This window comes from Schistocerca piceifrons, chromosome X (genome assembly GCF_021461385.2).
Source record: "Schistocerca piceifrons isolate TAMUIC-IGC-003096 chromosome X, iqSchPice1.1, whole genome shotgun sequence".
Classification (NCBI taxonomy): domain Eukaryota; kingdom Metazoa; phylum Arthropoda; class Insecta; order Orthoptera; family Acrididae; genus Schistocerca; species Schistocerca piceifrons.
In genome coordinates, this window is record NC_060149.1 from 149369702 (window position 1) to 149387707 (window position 18006).

Genomic DNA, 18006 nt, shown 5'->3' on the forward strand with positions numbered 1-18006 from the left:
ACGTCTCACATCAGACGAGTGTAACCCCTATGTTTGCGTGGTAGTGTAATAGTGGTGTACGTGTACTTGGAGAACTTGTTTGCGCAGCAATCGCCGACATAGTGTAAATGAGGCGGAATAAGGGGAACCAGTCCGCATTCGCCGACGCGGATGGAAAACCACCTAAAAACCATCCACAGACTGGCCGGTTCACCAGACCTCGACACAAATCCACCAGGCAGATTCGTGCCGGGGACCAGGCGCTCCTTCCCGCCCGGAAAGCCGTGCATTAGACCACACAGACAACTGGGCGGGCCATATTTATTCCTTACTGAACTTCGTTGCAAATAATACATCTCTATTTCCAACCAATAGTTCAACGCATAGTGTCAATACTAGAAATAAGAACAATCTGCATAAAGACCTAAAATCACTTACCTGGGTCCAAAAGGGGTCCAACATTCAGGAACATACATTATCAATAAATTGCCAGCAACCATTAAAAACTTGGTTTCAGATAAAGCATGGTTTAAACAGAGCTTGAAAGACTTTTTGATAGGCAACTCCTTCTACTCTATAGATGAATATCTTAACAGAGACTGTTAGGGCAGCTTAAGCAAAAATGTCTGTTAGATTTCAGTTTCGACTCCACTTGGTCACATCACTCACGATTAGGTATTTTGGGTATGATAAATTTATTAATAGTGCATAACAATGTTTCATTCTGACAGCATATCAATTCTGTAAATATTAGCTGTTTTTGTTTACTATATTGTATTTACCTATTTTGACAATCTCCTCACAAATGATCAGGGTAGTGAGTATTATACTCAAATGTTTTATGTTTTTTATGTTATACTTTCTGAAATTTTCTGCACCTACAAAAATCATATCAATTTTTGGGTTATAGAATGAAAACTACATTAAATCTAGTCTAATCTAATCTAATCTGAAGAAATTGCCATGAAAAGTTAAAAAAAAGTTGCTTTATTTTTTTCAAAAATTGTTACTGTATTTGCAAAGAAGGTGCAAGTTTTCCGCTATTTTCTCCCTAAGTCTGCAATAACGTGTAACAGAATTAATTTCATCCCACAAGATATGTGTACATGGCATACAGAAACTGACGATATATGGTCAGAGGGGAAAATCTGTATTATAGGCTGAACCATGATTTTTAAAGCTAAAAATTTAGGGAAAAGTGTGGCCTGTATTCGTGCAGATGCAGTATATACTCTGCAAGCCACTATATGGTGCATGATGGAGGGTACCTTGTATCACCACTAATCAGTATCTTTTATGGTCCACTCACAAATAGAACGAGAGAGAAACAACTGCTTATATGCCTCTGTATAAGCCCTGATGTCTCTTCTCTTCATGGTCTTTATGCAAAATGTACATCTGTTGCAGTAGAATCTTTCTACAGTCCACTTCGAATGCTGGTTCTCTAAATTGTCTAAATGGCGTTTCATGAAAAGAACATCTTCTCTCCAGGGATTCCCGTTTGAGTTTACTGAGCACCTCCATAACGTGTATGGATTGAACCTTCTATTAACAAATCATGCAGCCAATCTCAGAATTGTTTCAACGTCTTCCTTTAATCCGACCTGGTGGGGATCCCAAACATTCTAGTAGTACTCAAAAATGAGTCGCATTTATCACACTAGTGCTCTATACATGGTCTCCTTTACAGATGAATCACACTTTCCTAAAATTCTCTCAATAAACTTTATATTGCTTTGCAACATTACATGAAGAAATTTAACAGACATGTTTCTGTCAAGCAGCACAATACTAATGCTATATTTGAATATTACGGGATTCTTTTTCCTAGACATCTCCATCAATTTACATTTTTCTACATTTAGAGCAAGCTGCCATTCATCACAGCAACTACAAATTTTATCTAAGTCATCTCGTATACTGCTATAGTACTTTCTGTACAAATATGTCATTTTCTTGCGGGCCACTCAGTGAGCACTCTAGCTTGCAGCCAGCAGCATGACTCATCAGCATTTCTGTGAACTGGGTCATGCTGCTCACTCTGTAAACATTCCTACACAAATCTCTAAATGTTCTTGTGTGTCTATGTGTTCTTATGAAATCAGCATTTTTGCATATCTTAATCTACTCATGATTGATGTTCAGCGCACTTTCACCACTTGGGACACATCAACCATCTATACGTATTATGTTCATAGATTTTACATTTCACTATGTCTACCAATCTATGTTTGCAGTTTCTCTGACAAGGTACAACTGCTCTTAGATTGCAAAAACACTGTTATACTCTTACACTTAAAAGGCACAGTTTAGTGCTCTTGTTCACACATACATAGTTTAACGGCCAAAGACTCCTCATTTTGTCCATATGAGACTATAAATGAAAGCAAAAGTGTTGTGGATTGGCAAGAGAGCCAACCCACTATGAGAGGAAGATGAAAGGCACGCGTTTTAGCTCACGCAGGCTGGCGTGAGGTCTGGAACAGGACAATGAAATGAGACTAACAAAAAACGTACGTAGCTGCTGGAATACTTAACTTTAATCCATAATTGGTGAACATCGCTCTTGACGGTACATGTTTTGCAGCATCAATAGTAACTGGTAATGGCACCTTGCTAGGTCGTAGCAAATGACGTAGCTGAAGGCTATGCTAACTATCGTCTCGGCAAATGAGAGCGTAATTTGTCAGTGAACCATCGCTAGCAAAGTCGGCTGTACAACTGGGACGAGTGCTAGGAAGTCTCTCTAGACCTGCCGTGCGGCGGCACTCAGTCTGCAATCACTGATAGTGGCGACACGCGGGTCCAACGTATACTAACGGACCGCTGCCGATTTAAAGGCTACCACCTAGCAAGTGTGGTGTCTGGTGGTGACACCACAAAAAGCAAGTCTAGAACATGAGAAACCACATCAGGCTGTGCTAAAACAATGCTACACTATGCATTTGGTAGTCCAAAGTCAATGCAATGAGAAACAAATGTCAATTACAAGAATTACACTCTTTGTTGCACTGTGACCCACCTATGCTCCAACTGTCATCATCCATTTAGCATGGTGGTACAGCAAACACAGTACGGCTCATCATCATCGAAGAGACTAAGCTGACTGATTTTGCTGATCATATACACATACCCTTAGGAGCGAGTTTCTACTTTTCATGGGATTTATAACCCACAGATCTTTGTCCACTTGCAATAGTTATGATCTCCACTGGTAAAAAGATTTCTTTTGTGAGGCTAAGCACTTTTTCGTCCTCAACTTGAGCTTCACAACTTAACTGAGGGTCTGTTGACTAGAATTATTGACTACAATTTGTCTTGTTGATAATCGAAGGATAAGTATGTTTTCAATGGAAGACAATCACCCAGAGGAATCATTATTGCATGAACTTGTTGGAATAGCTTCATCCATCTGGAGCTGCAGTCTCCAACAGTCTGACTGGTTATGATGCCTACAAGATGTCCCACCCAAAGATACCACTATGGGTGCATTCTGGTAATACTAAAAATTTGATTGGATGTGCTCTGTCATTGATAGTTATTCTCAAAACACAGATTTGTGTTGGCTGGCTGTATTCTCCATTTGCAGTCTTTAGCACAATGGCCTCTGAACTTTTAACATAATCTATTTCAGCTGGCAATGATATCTGATATCATAGAACATGACATCCTATAATCAACTAGTATCAGGAGAGAGAGATTGTTGATGAAGACATCAGTGCAGTTCTTGGTAACTGTTGTCCATGGAGTATTTTCATCTATAGTTGGCCTATCCTCTTCTTGAATTAATAATGCTATTTTCCACGGACTTTGTTTGACGATCACTGCTGCTACTTTCAGCTACTTGTGTTTGACATTAATATACACCACAGATCCTTGTATCTTTTAACTTCCTATTCGCTGCATTAGCAATGCTTGGTCCTGATGGTCTTCCACAACTGCCACTGGTACAACAATCTGAAGTCTGTTGACTGTCTCTCAGCACAGTCGTCTGGCACCTTGCCGTGATGTGCTAGTACTATTTGTTGAAGTCTCCTGTTGTGGTGGCAATCCATCAAAAGAAATGCCTGACAGACATTCTCTGCTAAACCTTTCATTAGGTGTATAACTACATCCTCTTCCATTATATACAGGTTCACTGTGTGACACTGCCTGACAATACACTATATGTATAATCATGCCATATCCCAATGACGTTGGGCCCTGTTCTTCAATTTCCCTTTGAATATGAAAATTTGCAACTGGTTGTCACCAAATGTCTTGATTTCAGTCTGAAATTTGTCCCAGTATAAGCTCTTTCTCGTACTCAAACCACTGCTGCGCTGCACCATCCAAGCCAAAGTAGAAATCTCTTTAGCTATTTAGTCAGATCCTAAACCATGTCTCCAAAAAACACTGTTGGTTGCCTGATGTGCATCTGACATATCAGTGCTTTCAAATCCTATGGTTTGTTGACACTTTGGAAAGTAAGGGACTGTACTCCCTGTCTGTGTTCCTGAGTGAAAACAACTGCTTTTGTGTAGCTTTGTTGGTGCCATAATAATGTCAGTGTGCAAAATATTGTCTGTACATGCCAAACTATGTCATGTAGAAACCAGAATGTAGTACCTGTTACAAGAGTAGGGTCATCAATAAGAACTAACACTTCACACTGAAAGCATCTTTATTAAGCGCACATGAAAGTGCAGACAGAACTGAGCTGCCTGCCTCAGCAGTGCATACTTCTGTTCACATATTGTAATAAATCTCATTCTGTTCACATATTGTAATAAATCTCAAATTTCACTAATAGGTTAGTCCCACAACCTTCCCTATACCACACATGTCAAGTGATATATACTGGTAAGAGGCAGAAATTGAATCAGTGACCCACACATCACCATGTGGAAGTTGTTACTGCTACACCACAAATGATGTACAGGGTGTGGCAATTTCACGGAGAAAGCTGTATGATGAACTTACTACAGTTAGTAAAACACAGGAAGTAACAATTATCTGATTTCTCTTCTTTATATACACAGAATATAAAGCAATCACATAATTGTGATTTCAGTAAAGTTTTAAAGCCCCATATTACTTCCATTTACTATATTTTCTTTTGGGAGAAAAATACCAAAAACAAGAGAGACAATGACAACTCGTTCCAAGATAAATGAAAGAAAATAAGGGCCCAAACAAATGAATATTTTTAGTTTCTACAAAATCAGAAATAAATTAAAATCTTCATAATTAATTTCATCAGTTTTTGCCAATAGAATGTGTTTCAATCATATAAAACCATTGCTGTTTACAAAATACAGGACATAGTTTTGAAGTTCAAGGAAAAGGCTGTAGGATCTGTGAAAGGGAATCTTTTTTGGACCCATTCTGTCATTAATGTATATCTCTGTTATAATTCATTCAATTTTGAGACAAACTTAAAACCCTTTCTCATGAGCAATGCCACATACACTTCTGAAAAACTCATCAAAATATGTACAGTGATTCTCAAGTTTAATGACAAAAAGTCTGAGATACAAGAACTGTTGTTTTGCAACTCATCTCCACACCTCAGTGACAAGTAAATCAGCAATTTTTTGATAAGAAAAAGCCTTACATTTTTTTGAATAATTGCACCATTTAGCACTGATAATCCCATCAAAATATAGTCTTCCATTTAGGAGAAGATAGTGGACTGATGTAGTATCAACATCAAACTAAACATGTAGATACATAGTAAACACTTCCTATGATGTATATTCTGATGTAGTATCAACGTCCAACTAAACATGTAGGTACATAGTAAACACTTACTATGTATTTGCATGTTTAAAAATGGTTCAAATGGCTCTAAGCACTATGGGACTTAACATCTGAGGTCATCAGTCCCCTAGAACTTAGAACTACTTAAACCTAAGTAACCTAAGGACAACACACACATCCATGCCCGAGGCAGGATTCGAACCTGCAGCAGTGTGGTTCCTTCATATTTAGTAAACACTTACTATGTACCTGCATGTTTAGTTTAACACTGATACTACATCAGAATATTTTATGATCTGAAGATGGCAGTAACCAAAACTGGCAATACTGAAGCGTAAAAGTGCATGTGATCAAGATGGACCTGTAAAATAAAGTGCCAAAATATGATCACGGACATTTTCAGACTTTATGTCTTCAATTAAAGATAGTGAACATTGATGCATTCACATTTAAAGACATTTCATCTATTTTTGTAACAGGTACCCAAAGCCTACTTTAAATTCTGTCAATCTTACGATCTTCATTATTATGTTAATGCAATTTACTCTACAGAGGTGGATTTGAAATTGTGTGTGTGTGTATGTGTGTGTGTGTGTGTGTGTGTGTGTGTGTGTGTGTGTGTGTGTGTGTGTGTGTGGCGGGGGGGGGGGGGGGGGGGGGGGGGGGGCACATGCACACTACATCACCCCTGATTAAAATGGTGCCAGTCATCATTGTCATAGATGTCATCGTCATCATCATATAATGTACAATTTACACACATATTATTTACATAACTGATCACATCTGATGTAGTGTCCAAGAAGTACGAAAGTCCGAGAGGTTTCCAGGGTATGAATTTTGAAAGCACTCTTCAACAATTGTCTGACAGTCCATCACGGAAAGCCACAGGTGCACTCCATAGTGGTAATCTGTCCCCATTTGTATAATAAGTCACCACATTTCCCATGATTAGTATGGATCCTGATAAAGTGTACTCCATGTCCTACGGGACAGATCAAGTTCATCTACATCTACATCTACATTTATACTCCGCAAGCCACCCAACGGTGTGTGGCGGAGGGCACTTTACGTGCCACTGTCATTACCTCCCTTTCCTGTTCCAGTCGCGTATGGTTCGCGGGAAGAACAACTGTCTGAAAGCCTCCGTGCGCGCTCTAATCTCTCTAACTTTACATTCGTGATCTCCTCGGGAGGTATAAGGAGAGGGAAGCAATATATTCGATACCTCATCCAGAAACGCACCCTCTCGAAACCTGGCGAGCAATCTACACCGCGATGCAGAGCGCCTCTCTTGCAGAGTCTGCCACTTGAGTTTATTAAACATCTCCGTAACGCTATCCCGGTTACGAAATAACACTGTGACGAAACGCGCCGCTCTTCTTTGGATCTTCTCTATCTCCTCCGTCAAACCGATCTGGTACGGATCCCACACTGATGAGCAATACTCAAGTATAGGTCGAACGAGTGTTTTGTAAGTCACCTCCTTTGTTGATGGACTACATTTTCTAAGCACTCTCCCAATGAATCTCAACCTGGTACCCGCCTTACCAACAATTAATTTTGTATGATCGTTCCACTTCGACTCGTTCTGTATGTATATTCCCAGATATTTTACACAAGTAACTGCTACCAGAGTTTGTTCCGCTATCATATAATCATACAATAAAGGATCCTTCTTTCTATGTATTCGCAATACATTACATTTGTCTATGTTAAGGGTCAGTTGCCACTCCCTGCACCAAGTGCCTATCCGCTGCAGATCTTCCTGCATTTCGCTACAATTTTCTAATGCTGCAACTTCTCTGTATACTACAGCATCATCCGCGAAAATCTGCATGGAACTTCCGACACTATCTACTAGGTCATTTATATATATTGTGAAAAGCAATGGTCCCATAACACTCCCCTGCGGCACGCCAGAGGTTACTTCAATGTCTGTAGACGTCTCTCCATTGATAACAACATGCTGTGTTCTGTTTGCTAAAAACTCTTCAATCCAGCCACACAGCTGGTCTGATATTCCGTAGGCTCTTACTTTGTTTATCAGGCGACAGTGTGGAACTGTATCGAACGCCTTCCGGAAGTCAAGAAAAATAGCATCTACCTGGGAGCCTGTATCTAATATTTTCTGGGTCTCATGAACAAATAAAGCGAGTTGGGTCTCACACAATCGCTGTTTCCGGAATCCATGTTGATTCCTACATAGTAGATTCTGGGTTTCCAAAAATGACATGATACTCGAGCAAAAAACATGTTCTAAAATTCTACAACAGATCGACATCAGAGATATAGGTCTATAGTTTTGCGCATCTGCTCGACGACCCTTCTTGAAGACTGGGACTACCTGTGCTCTTTTCCAATCATTTGGAACCTTCCGTTCCTCTAGAGACTTGCGGTACACGGCTGTTAGAAGGTGGGCAAGTTCTTTCGCGTACTCTGTGTAGAATCGAAATGGTATCCCATCAGGTCCAGTGGACTTTCCTCTATTGAGTGATTCCAGTTGCTTTTCTATTCCTTGGACACTTATTTCGATGTCAGCCATTTTTTCGTTTGTGCGAGGATTTAGAGAAGGAACTGCAGTGCGGTCTTCCTCTGTGAAACAGCTTTGGAAAAAGGTGTTTAGTATTTCAGCTTTACGCGTGTCATCCTCTGTTTCAATGCCATCATCATCCCGGAGTGTCTGGATATGCTGTTTCGAGCCACTTACTGATTTAACATAAGACCAGAACTTCCTAGGGTTTTCTGTCAAGTCAGTACATAGAATTTTACTTTCGAATTCACTGAACGCTTCACGCATAGCCCTCCTTATGCTAACTTTGACATCGTTTAGCTTCTGTTTGTCTGAGAGGTTTTGGCTGCGTTTAAACTTGGAGTGAAGCTCTCTTTGCTTTCGCAGTAGTTTCCTAACTTTGTTGTTGTACCACGGTGGGTTTTTCCCGTCCCTCACAGTTTTACTCGGCACGTACCTGTCTAAAACACATTTTACGATTGCCTTGAACTTTTTCCATAAACACTCAACATTGTCAGTGTCGGAACAGAAATTTTCATTTTGATCTGTTAGGTAGTCTGAAATCTGCCTTCTATTACTCTTGCTAAACAGATAAATCTTCCCCCCTTTTTTTATATTCCTATTAACTTCCATATTCAGGGATGCTGCAACGGCCTTATGATCACTGATTCCCTGTTCTGCACTTAAAGAGTCGAAAAGTTCGGGTCTGTTTGTTATCAGTAGGTCCAAGATGTTATCTCCACGAGTCGGTTCTCTGTTTAATTGCTCGAGGTAATTTTCGGATAGTGCACTCAGTATAATGTCACTCGATGCTCTGTCCCTACCACCCGTCCTAAACATCTGAGTGTCCCAGTCTATATCTGGTAAATTGAAATCTCCACCTAAGACTATAACATGCTGAGAAAATTTATGTGAAATGTATTCCAAATTTTCTCTCAGTTGTTCTGCCACTAATGCTGCTGAGTCGGGAGGTTGGTAAAAGGAGCCAATTATTAACCTAGCTCGGTTGTTGAGTGTAACCTCCACCCATAATAATTCACAGGAACTATCCACTTCTACTTCACTACAGGATAAACTACTACTAACAGCGACGAACACTCCACAACCGGTTGCATGCAATCTATCCTTTCTAAACACCGTCTGTACCTTTGTAAAAATTTCGGCAGAATTTATCTCTGGCTTAAGCCAGCTTTCTGTACCTATAACGATTTCAGCTTCGGTGCTTTCTATCAGCGCTTGAAGTTCTGGTACTTTACCAACGCAGCTTCGACAGTTGACAATTACAATACCGATTGCTGCTTGGTCCCCGCATGTCCTGACTTTGCCCCGCACCCGTTGAGGCTGTTGCCCTTTCTGTACTTGCCCAAGGCCATCTAACCTAAAAAACCGCCCAGCCCACGCCACACAACCCCTGCTACCCGTGTAGCTGCTTGTTGCGTGTAGTGGACTCCTGACCTATCCAGCGGAACCCGAGGAATCTGCAGCCCACACGGTCGCAGAACTGTCTCAGCCTCTGATTCAGACCCTCCACTCGGCTCTGTACCAAAGGTCCGCAGTCAGTCCTGTTGACGATGCTGCAGATGGTGAGCTCTGCTTTCATCCTGCTAGTGAGACTGGCAGTCTTCACCAAATCACATAGCCGCCGGAAGCCAGAAAGGATTTCCTCCGATCCATAGCGACACACATCATTGGTGCCGACATGAGCGACCACCTGCAGATGGGTGCACCCTGTCCCCCTTCATGGCATCCGGAAGGACCCTTTCCACATCTGGAATGACTCCCCCCGGTATGCACACGGAGTGCACATTGGTTTTCTTCCCCTCTCTTGCTGCCATTTCCCTAAGGGGCCCCATTACGCGCCTGACGTTGGAGCTCCCAACTACCAGTAAGCCCACCCTCTGCGACCGCCCGGATCTTGCAGACTGAGGGGCAACCTCCTTGGTTTGCTGTTAACTTGAAGAAAACTATGAAGCTGTGAAGCAGTGTTGTTATTCCACTCTTCAGTCCAAGCTTCACAGAGATTGAAGCTGTGGTCCACCATGTTCCTAGCTGTTGTGAGTGGCTGATGTCTGGAGTGGTATCTGTTGGTTAAGATAGTAGGTATGTCCTCATGAATTGGTAGCAGCTGGTTGTTGCAGATTTTTTTATATTCCCTCCTGAGGATAGTCTTTCATATCCAATTAGGTGGTTGAATGTGACTCAGAACAGGTAACCAGAATACTGGAATGGGCAGGTATGCTGTAGAAACGCTAGTATAAACTTTTATGCAAGTATTCCTTGTGGCTTAGCTGGGCGAGGAGAGTGGGGTCTCTTGTTTCCACTCTTCAACTTCTTGTCAGGCAATATATATTGTGCACAGAGTACAAGCTGAGCCTTTCATGACCAATGTTTTCAAATTCCAGGGAGGTAGCCAAAAGAACGAAAGTGTAAAGAAGGCCTTAAAATACTACATGTACAACCAAAGAAGAGAATTAGATCCTTTTATAATGTAAAACTAAAATCTGAATGATACTGCACAGATATACTTACCACTAAAGCATAATTTTTAGTTATGATTTCGGCAGATTCAGCTTGTACTCTTAGCAGCAAAATATTGGTTGTCCTTTGCAATTCTTTCAGATTAGCTAATTCGTCAGCTTGTGAGTGAAAAAGCTCCTCCAAAACTGAATACTGTTTACAGTCTTCTCGCCATCTGCAAAACTTTCAGCTGTCTTACAATAAAAACAATAATCATAAATTTGAAAACAATTGTATTAACAATCGACAGTGTAAACCAAAGTTAGTGCAGTTGACTGTTTAGAAAAAAAGTATGGATAAACCAAACACAGTGTGAGAATAAGATCCAGGAAATTCAAAAGCTGGACAATACAAGATACACAGTTTTTCTTTATGTTCTTACTTATTACACAAAACTTCTTTTCTATGGTAAGTGTCTTTTCTAATAAAAGAAGAGTCACACATTTATTTTCTTAATAAAATATAAGTATTCACACACACACACACACACACACACACACACACACACACACACACACACACACACACCAATGAATCTAATCTAAGCAGCTGCTAAAATGAATTGTTCACATTTTGATACAAATCATGCAAATGATGAATAGAATATGAAATTAATATACTTACTACATTATTCACAACTAGATTCTAAGCAACACATTTCCAGAGGCGGATGTGGAATCTGACCACAATTTATTGTAGATTGAAACTGAAGAAATTGAAGAAAGGTAGGACATTGAAGTGATGGGACATGATAAGGTTGTTGAGAGTTTCAGACAGAGCGTTAAGCAATATCAGACAGAGCGTTAAGCAATAATTAACTGAAACAGGTGAGAGGAACACAATAGAAGACGAAAAGGTACCTTTGACAGATGAAATAGTGAAGGCAGCAGAGGTTCAAATAGGTAAAAAGATAAGGTATAGTGATAATTTTTACTTTATCGACCATCTGACTACAACTGAATGAAACACAACTTTCATGCCAAATGCGTATCGCCTTTATTTTCTGCAAGGCATTTAGAAGAGGAGGAACAAAACCAAAAATGCAACAGGAGCATAATATGTAAAAAATCATCCATGCATCCTGCAACTGAAGATGCTTTGCAGAAAATAAAGGCAAAATGCATATGGCACGAAAATTGTGTTTCATTCAGTTGTATTCAGATGGTCCATAAAGCAAAAATTATCAGTATACTGTAATATTACACGCAACCGAGGAAGACAGGACTACAATGGTTGAAAAAAGATAAGTCCTTGGATAACACAGGTGATACTGAAGTTAATTGATGAAAGGAAAAAATATAAAACTGCAGCAAATGAAATAGCTGAATGGCAATAAAAATGTCTAAAAAATGAGACTGACAGTAAGTACAAAATGGTTAAGCGTGAATGGCTAATGGACAAATGTAAGAATATAGAATCATATATAACTAGGGGAAAATTAAAGGGACATTTGGAGGATGGAGAAGCAGCTGTGGGAACATAAAGAGCTCAGATAGAAAACCTGCACTAAGCAAAGAAGGGGAAGTTGGAAGTAGGATATAGAGGGACTATACATGGGAAACTAACTTGAGAACAATAGAACAGAAAGGGAACAGAACATAAATTAAGACGAGATAGAAGATACGATACTACAAGAAAAATTGGACAAAGCACTGAAAGACCTAAGTTGAAAAAGGTCCTCACAGGGTAGACCCCATTCCCTCAGAACTGCTGATATCCTTGAGAGAGCAACACATAACAAAACTATTCCACCTGGTGTGCAACATGCACAAGACAGGCAAAACACCCTCAAACTTAAAGAAGAATTCCAGTTCTAAAGAAAGTAGGTGGTGATACATGTAAATATTACTGAACTATCAGTGTAATAAGTCATGGTTGCAAAATACTAACAGGAATTACTTACAGAAACTTACAGAAGCTGAGCTAAGGGAAGATCAGTTTGGATTCTGGTGAAATGTCGGAACACGCGAGGCAATACTCACCCTGTGACTTATCTTAAGAGATAGGTTAACGAAAGGCAAATCTATGTTTATAGCTTTTGTTGAGTTGGGGAAAGCTTTGACAATGTCAACTAAAATACACTCTCTCAAATTCTGAAGATAGCCAGTGTAAAATATAGGGAGCAAAAGATTATATACAACTTATACACGAACCAGTCGGCCATTTTTAAGAGTATAAGGGCGTGAAAGGACAGCAATGCTTTGAGAAGGGAATGAGAGAGGGTTACAGCCTATCCCCAATGTTATTCAAACTGAACACTGAGCAAGCAGTTAAGGAAACCAAAGAAAAATTTGGAGAAGGTAATGAGGTTCAGGGAGGAGAAATAAAAACTTTTGATGTCCTCCAATGACATATTAATTCTGTAAGAGACAGCAAAAGACGAGGAAGAGCAGCTGAACAGAATGGACAGTGTCTAGAAAGGAGGGCATAAGATGAACACTAACAACAGCAAAACAAGGATAATGGAATGTAGTTGAATTAAATCAGGTGATGCCAAGAGACTATAAGTAGTAGAGAAGTTTTCCTATTTTGGCAGTGAAATAACTGATGATGCTTGAAGTAGAGACGATATAAAATATGGACTGGCAATGGCAAGGAAAGCCTTTCTGATGAAGAGAAATTTGTTAACATTGGACATTGATTTAAGTGTTAGGAAATCTTTTCTGAAGGTATTTGTCCGGAGGGCGGCCTTGTATGGAAGTGGCATATGGACAATAAGCAATTTAGTCTTGAAGAGAATAGAAACTTTTGGGTCATTCCACAAACTGCCTAATTTCTAAACATTTTCCTGCTCAACGATCAGGGAATATTTGCATGTCACCAGTGAACATTAGTACAGTTTAATGTTCGATGAAGCAATACTGACTGAGATATAGTCACTTGTTTGACTGCATACATGACTTTGCACAGAGTGAGTGTGAATTTGAGTTGTTTCATCGCAGGCTATATTTTGTTGAAGGACATGAAATTTGGTCACCTTGTACAACTTTATGTATTCTCATTAAGAAAAATAATGAAAAGAATTTTACAAGCCATATGTGGCCATAAAAGTATAGGCCAGATCACCTGGTGGGAAGGGGGAGGTGGGGCAGATGAAATCGACATCCAAAAAGATTTCAAAGTTTGTTTCTTATATCTCAGGGACTAAAGGTACGATGAACAAGAAACTTAGCATATTGTAACATAACAACAGAAGATTCTCAAATACAAAGTTTCATTTATGTACCACTTTTCAATACTGACTAAATTAAGTGCAAAGTTGAAAATTTTGTCCAATGTAAAAAATGTGGCATTTTCAACTTGATTCTGCAGGAAACTATGTTCTATAAAACTATTTAAACTGGGCTCATCAGAAAGACAATGGTTTTATCCGTGAACAAAAGTGTATTTGGTTATCCAATGTCAGCTAACAATGCTAGATACTTTGAATCAAACTAATATCTTGTAGAGTGAAGCCATGTTGAACATGAAACTTAATATGCAATAGCTTGGTAGCATAAGGACGTGGAATACAAAATTTCATTCACCTACTGTTTTCCAATAGTCTACAAATTTTCTGATAAGCTGACAGTTTCTATCGAAAGGTGAAAATGGGGTATATTTGACACTTCATTTACAAATACACTACTGGCCATTAAAATTGCTACATCAAGAAGAAATGCAGATGATAAATGGGTATTCATTGGACAAATATATTATACTAGAACTGACATGTGATTACATTTTCACGCAATTTGGGTGCATAGATCCTGAGAAACCAGTACCCACAACAACCACCTCTGGAAGTAATAACGGCCTTGATACGCCTGGGCATTGAGTCAAACAGAGCTTGGATGGCGTGTACAGGTACAGCTGCTGCCCATGCAGCTTCAACGCGATACCACAGTTCATCAAGAGTAGTGACTGGCGTATTGTGATGAGCCAGTTGCTCGGCCACCATTGACCAGACGTTTTCAGTTGGTGAGAGACCTGCAGAATGTGCTGACCAGGGCAGCAATCGAACATTTTCTGTATCCAAAAAGGCCTGTACAGGACCTGCAACATGCAGTCGTGCATTATCCTGCTGAAATGTAGGATTTCGCAGGGATCGAATGAAGGGTAGAGCCACGGGTCGTAACACATCTGAAAAGTAACTTCCACTGTTCAAAGTGCCGTCAATGCGAACAAGAGGTGACCGAGACGTGTAACCAATGGCACCCCATACCATCCTGCCAGGTGAAGCGCCAGTATGGCGATGACGAATACACGCTTCCAATGTGCGTTCACCACGATGTCACCAAACACGGATGCGACCATCATGATACTGTAAACAGAACCTGGATTCATCAGAAAAAATGACGTTTTGCCATTTGTGCACCTAGGTTCGTCGTTGAGTACACCATTGCAGGCGCTCCTGTCTGTGATGCAGCGTCAAGGGTAATTGCACCCATGGTCTCCGAGCTGATAGTCCATGCTGCTGCAAACATCGTCAAACTGTTCGTGCAGATGGTTGTTGTCTTGGAAACGTCCCCATCTGTTGACTCAAGGATCGAGACGTAGCTGCACGATCCGTTACAGCCATGCAGATAAGATGCCTGTCATCTCGACTGCTAGTGATACGAGGCCATTGGGATCCAGCACGACGTTCCGTATTACTCCCCTGAACACACCGATTCCATATTCTGCTAACAGTCATTGGATCTCGACCAACGCGAGCAGCAATGTCGCGATACGATAAACCGCAATCGCAATAGGCTACAATCCGACCTACAATCCGACCTTTATCATGAGCAGCAATGTCGCGATACGATAAACCGCAATCGCAATAGGCTACAATCCGACCTTTATCAGAGTCGGAAACGTGATGGTACGCATTTCTCCTCCTTACACGAGGCATCACAACAACGTTTCACCAGGCAAAGCCGGTCAACTGCTGTTTGTGTATGAGAAATCGGTTGGAAACTTTCCTCATGTCAGCCCGTTGTAGACGTCGCCACCGGCGCCAACCTTGTGTGAATGCTCTGAAAAGCTAATCATTTACATATCACAGCATCTTCTTCCTTTCGGTTAAATTTCGCGTCTGTAGCACGTCATCTTCGTGGTGTAGCAATTTTAATGGCCAGTAGTGTACTATTTTCTATTAAAGCTTCAAAACAAGTCTCATTCGAAACAATACATTTTAAGACCCTAAGAACAGCGGATTTAACACATGGGATAACAATTCTATATAAATTGAAACAAACTAGCAGGAAAAATCGCACAATGAATACAGTTTCAAATTTGGATTTTTATATTTTGTTGATTACAGGAATGATTAACATGAAACTTTTGACAACAATTTAGCAATCTCAGGTTTTCCAATACAAAATATCATTCACATACTGTGTTATATCTCCCACAGGGAGATGCTTGATAAGAAATAATAACACACACGTAAACATGGACAAGGGTTTATTATGAGCACAGTACAGAGATTTAATAACAAAGGAAAACTCTTCTCAATAAAAACTAATACAACTTCTCAGACACTAACAGGCATACGTCTGGAATACACAGTGAATAAACGTAGTGGAGGTGAAGACTATGCCACTGATAGTCCCTAATGACAGAGGTTGAGCATTCGACGTAGCTGGCTGACAGGTAGATCTCAAGATACTGCTACAAAGTTGTAGTCCAATTGCAATGGCTTCCAACCTGGCTCTGAATTATGGTCTGCTAAGTGTCTGTGCATGAACTGGCCTGGAGCTCTGCTGGAGCGAACCGCCAGCATGTTGGCTTTCGCCACCCTATACAGCCAGGGCGTGGAAGAATTCATGCCGATCCAGTTCCATACAACTGACACGGCTAAGGAAATAGGTCTCTCGCATGGAACACATCTGGTGGTGCTTGTCCTACAGTCTGTCGTCCTCGTTCTGATCGAAATGGTCTGTGGAGGCAACACCTTGTACATATGCAAACCCATGATGCATCAGTGTCTGAGGGGTTGCTGATCCCTTTAGGCAAATGGCGGGTGCGTGGCATACTGCAATCCAACTTGATTTTTGTAAAAATTGTAAAAAAAGCTCATATTCAGACTATTTTTAGAAAATCTGTTTTCCATAATTGATTTCAAACTAACCACAGTTGGAAAGAGCATTTTTTCAAGCATACAAAAAGTCACATTCTATTTTGCAATGTGTGCTAACATTACCTGAAAATGATGGATGTATCTGAGGTAATGTACCATGCCTAAGGGCTAGATTTCATTAATCTGCTGACTGCACTTTCTTGCATGTATTTTTTATATATATATTGAGAAGTAATATCTTACTGAGTTGAGTTCATCCATGAACTCTGTTCTTTCAGTATTATCATCTAGCCAACAGTATTGATTTCCACAAAGATTAGTTTTTGACAGAATACATGTAAAATCTTCACAGAATCAAGGTTCATTTCATAAACAGTGCTGTAACAACAGTCAGGGCAACATTGTTTAATCGTGTCACTAGCAGCAAAGAAAACCAACAGGATATTTTCTCTGGTAAGACCCACTCCAGCTTAAGACAAGATGATAACTGCATCAAGTTTTACTGCACCCTGGTGGTGATTTGTGAATGTTATATGTCTGAACACCATGTTTTACAGTTTGTGAAGCCATGAAGTGTGGAAGAAAAGAAGATACATAGGTTACAGTTTAATGTCCTGTTAACATCAAGATCATCAGAAACAGAAATGGAGCACAAGCTAGGACTGGACAAGTACGGCATCGAAAATAAGCCACAACCTTGCGTAAAGATCCATCCCAGTATACACTTCATATGATACAGGGAATCCATGGAAAACCCATACCAGGACAGCTGTCATAAGTGTTGCGATGCTACACAAAACTCACACTAATTCCCATTACGAGTATGAAATTAGGTGAAGGTTATGTGAAGTATAACATTGTTCCTCAGGCTCTTAGATTAATTCATCACTTTTTACACATATTTGTCATTTGATGAGTTAACTTTTTACCTACTATTAACTAGTAAAACAAAACAAAAAAAAAAAAGGATGAAAATTTTATGAGCTATTAAATAACTTATTTCTTTTCTTCAAACGGTCTACAGTGATCGCACTAGAGATGACAAAGCAACTCTCTTTTGGCACATTAGGGCAAGGAGATGGCCATGGTCTTGCTGAAGAAACTATTTCGCAATGTACTGAGGGAAACTTAGGAAAATCACAGTAAACTACAAGGCAGCTCCATCTGTTGGCGTATTTCTGTTTCTCCTGCAAATTGTTTCTTTGTTACA

General features: G+C 40.1%; 1 protein-coding gene across 2 annotated transcripts in view; it reads right to left on the reverse strand.

Moving 5' to 3' along the window:
- LOC124721950 (coiled-coil domain-containing protein 77-like) overlaps positions 1–18006 on the reverse strand; it is a 208565-nt gene that overhangs the window by 99254 nt on the left and 91305 nt on the right. For both annotated transcript variants that reach the window (XM_047247113.1, XM_047247114.1), the window contains exon 4: positions 10763–10925. In XM_047247113.1, coding sequence (XP_047103069.1) covers positions 10763–10925 — 163 coding nt within the window. The remainder of the gene's footprint in view (positions 1–10762; positions 10926–18006) is intronic.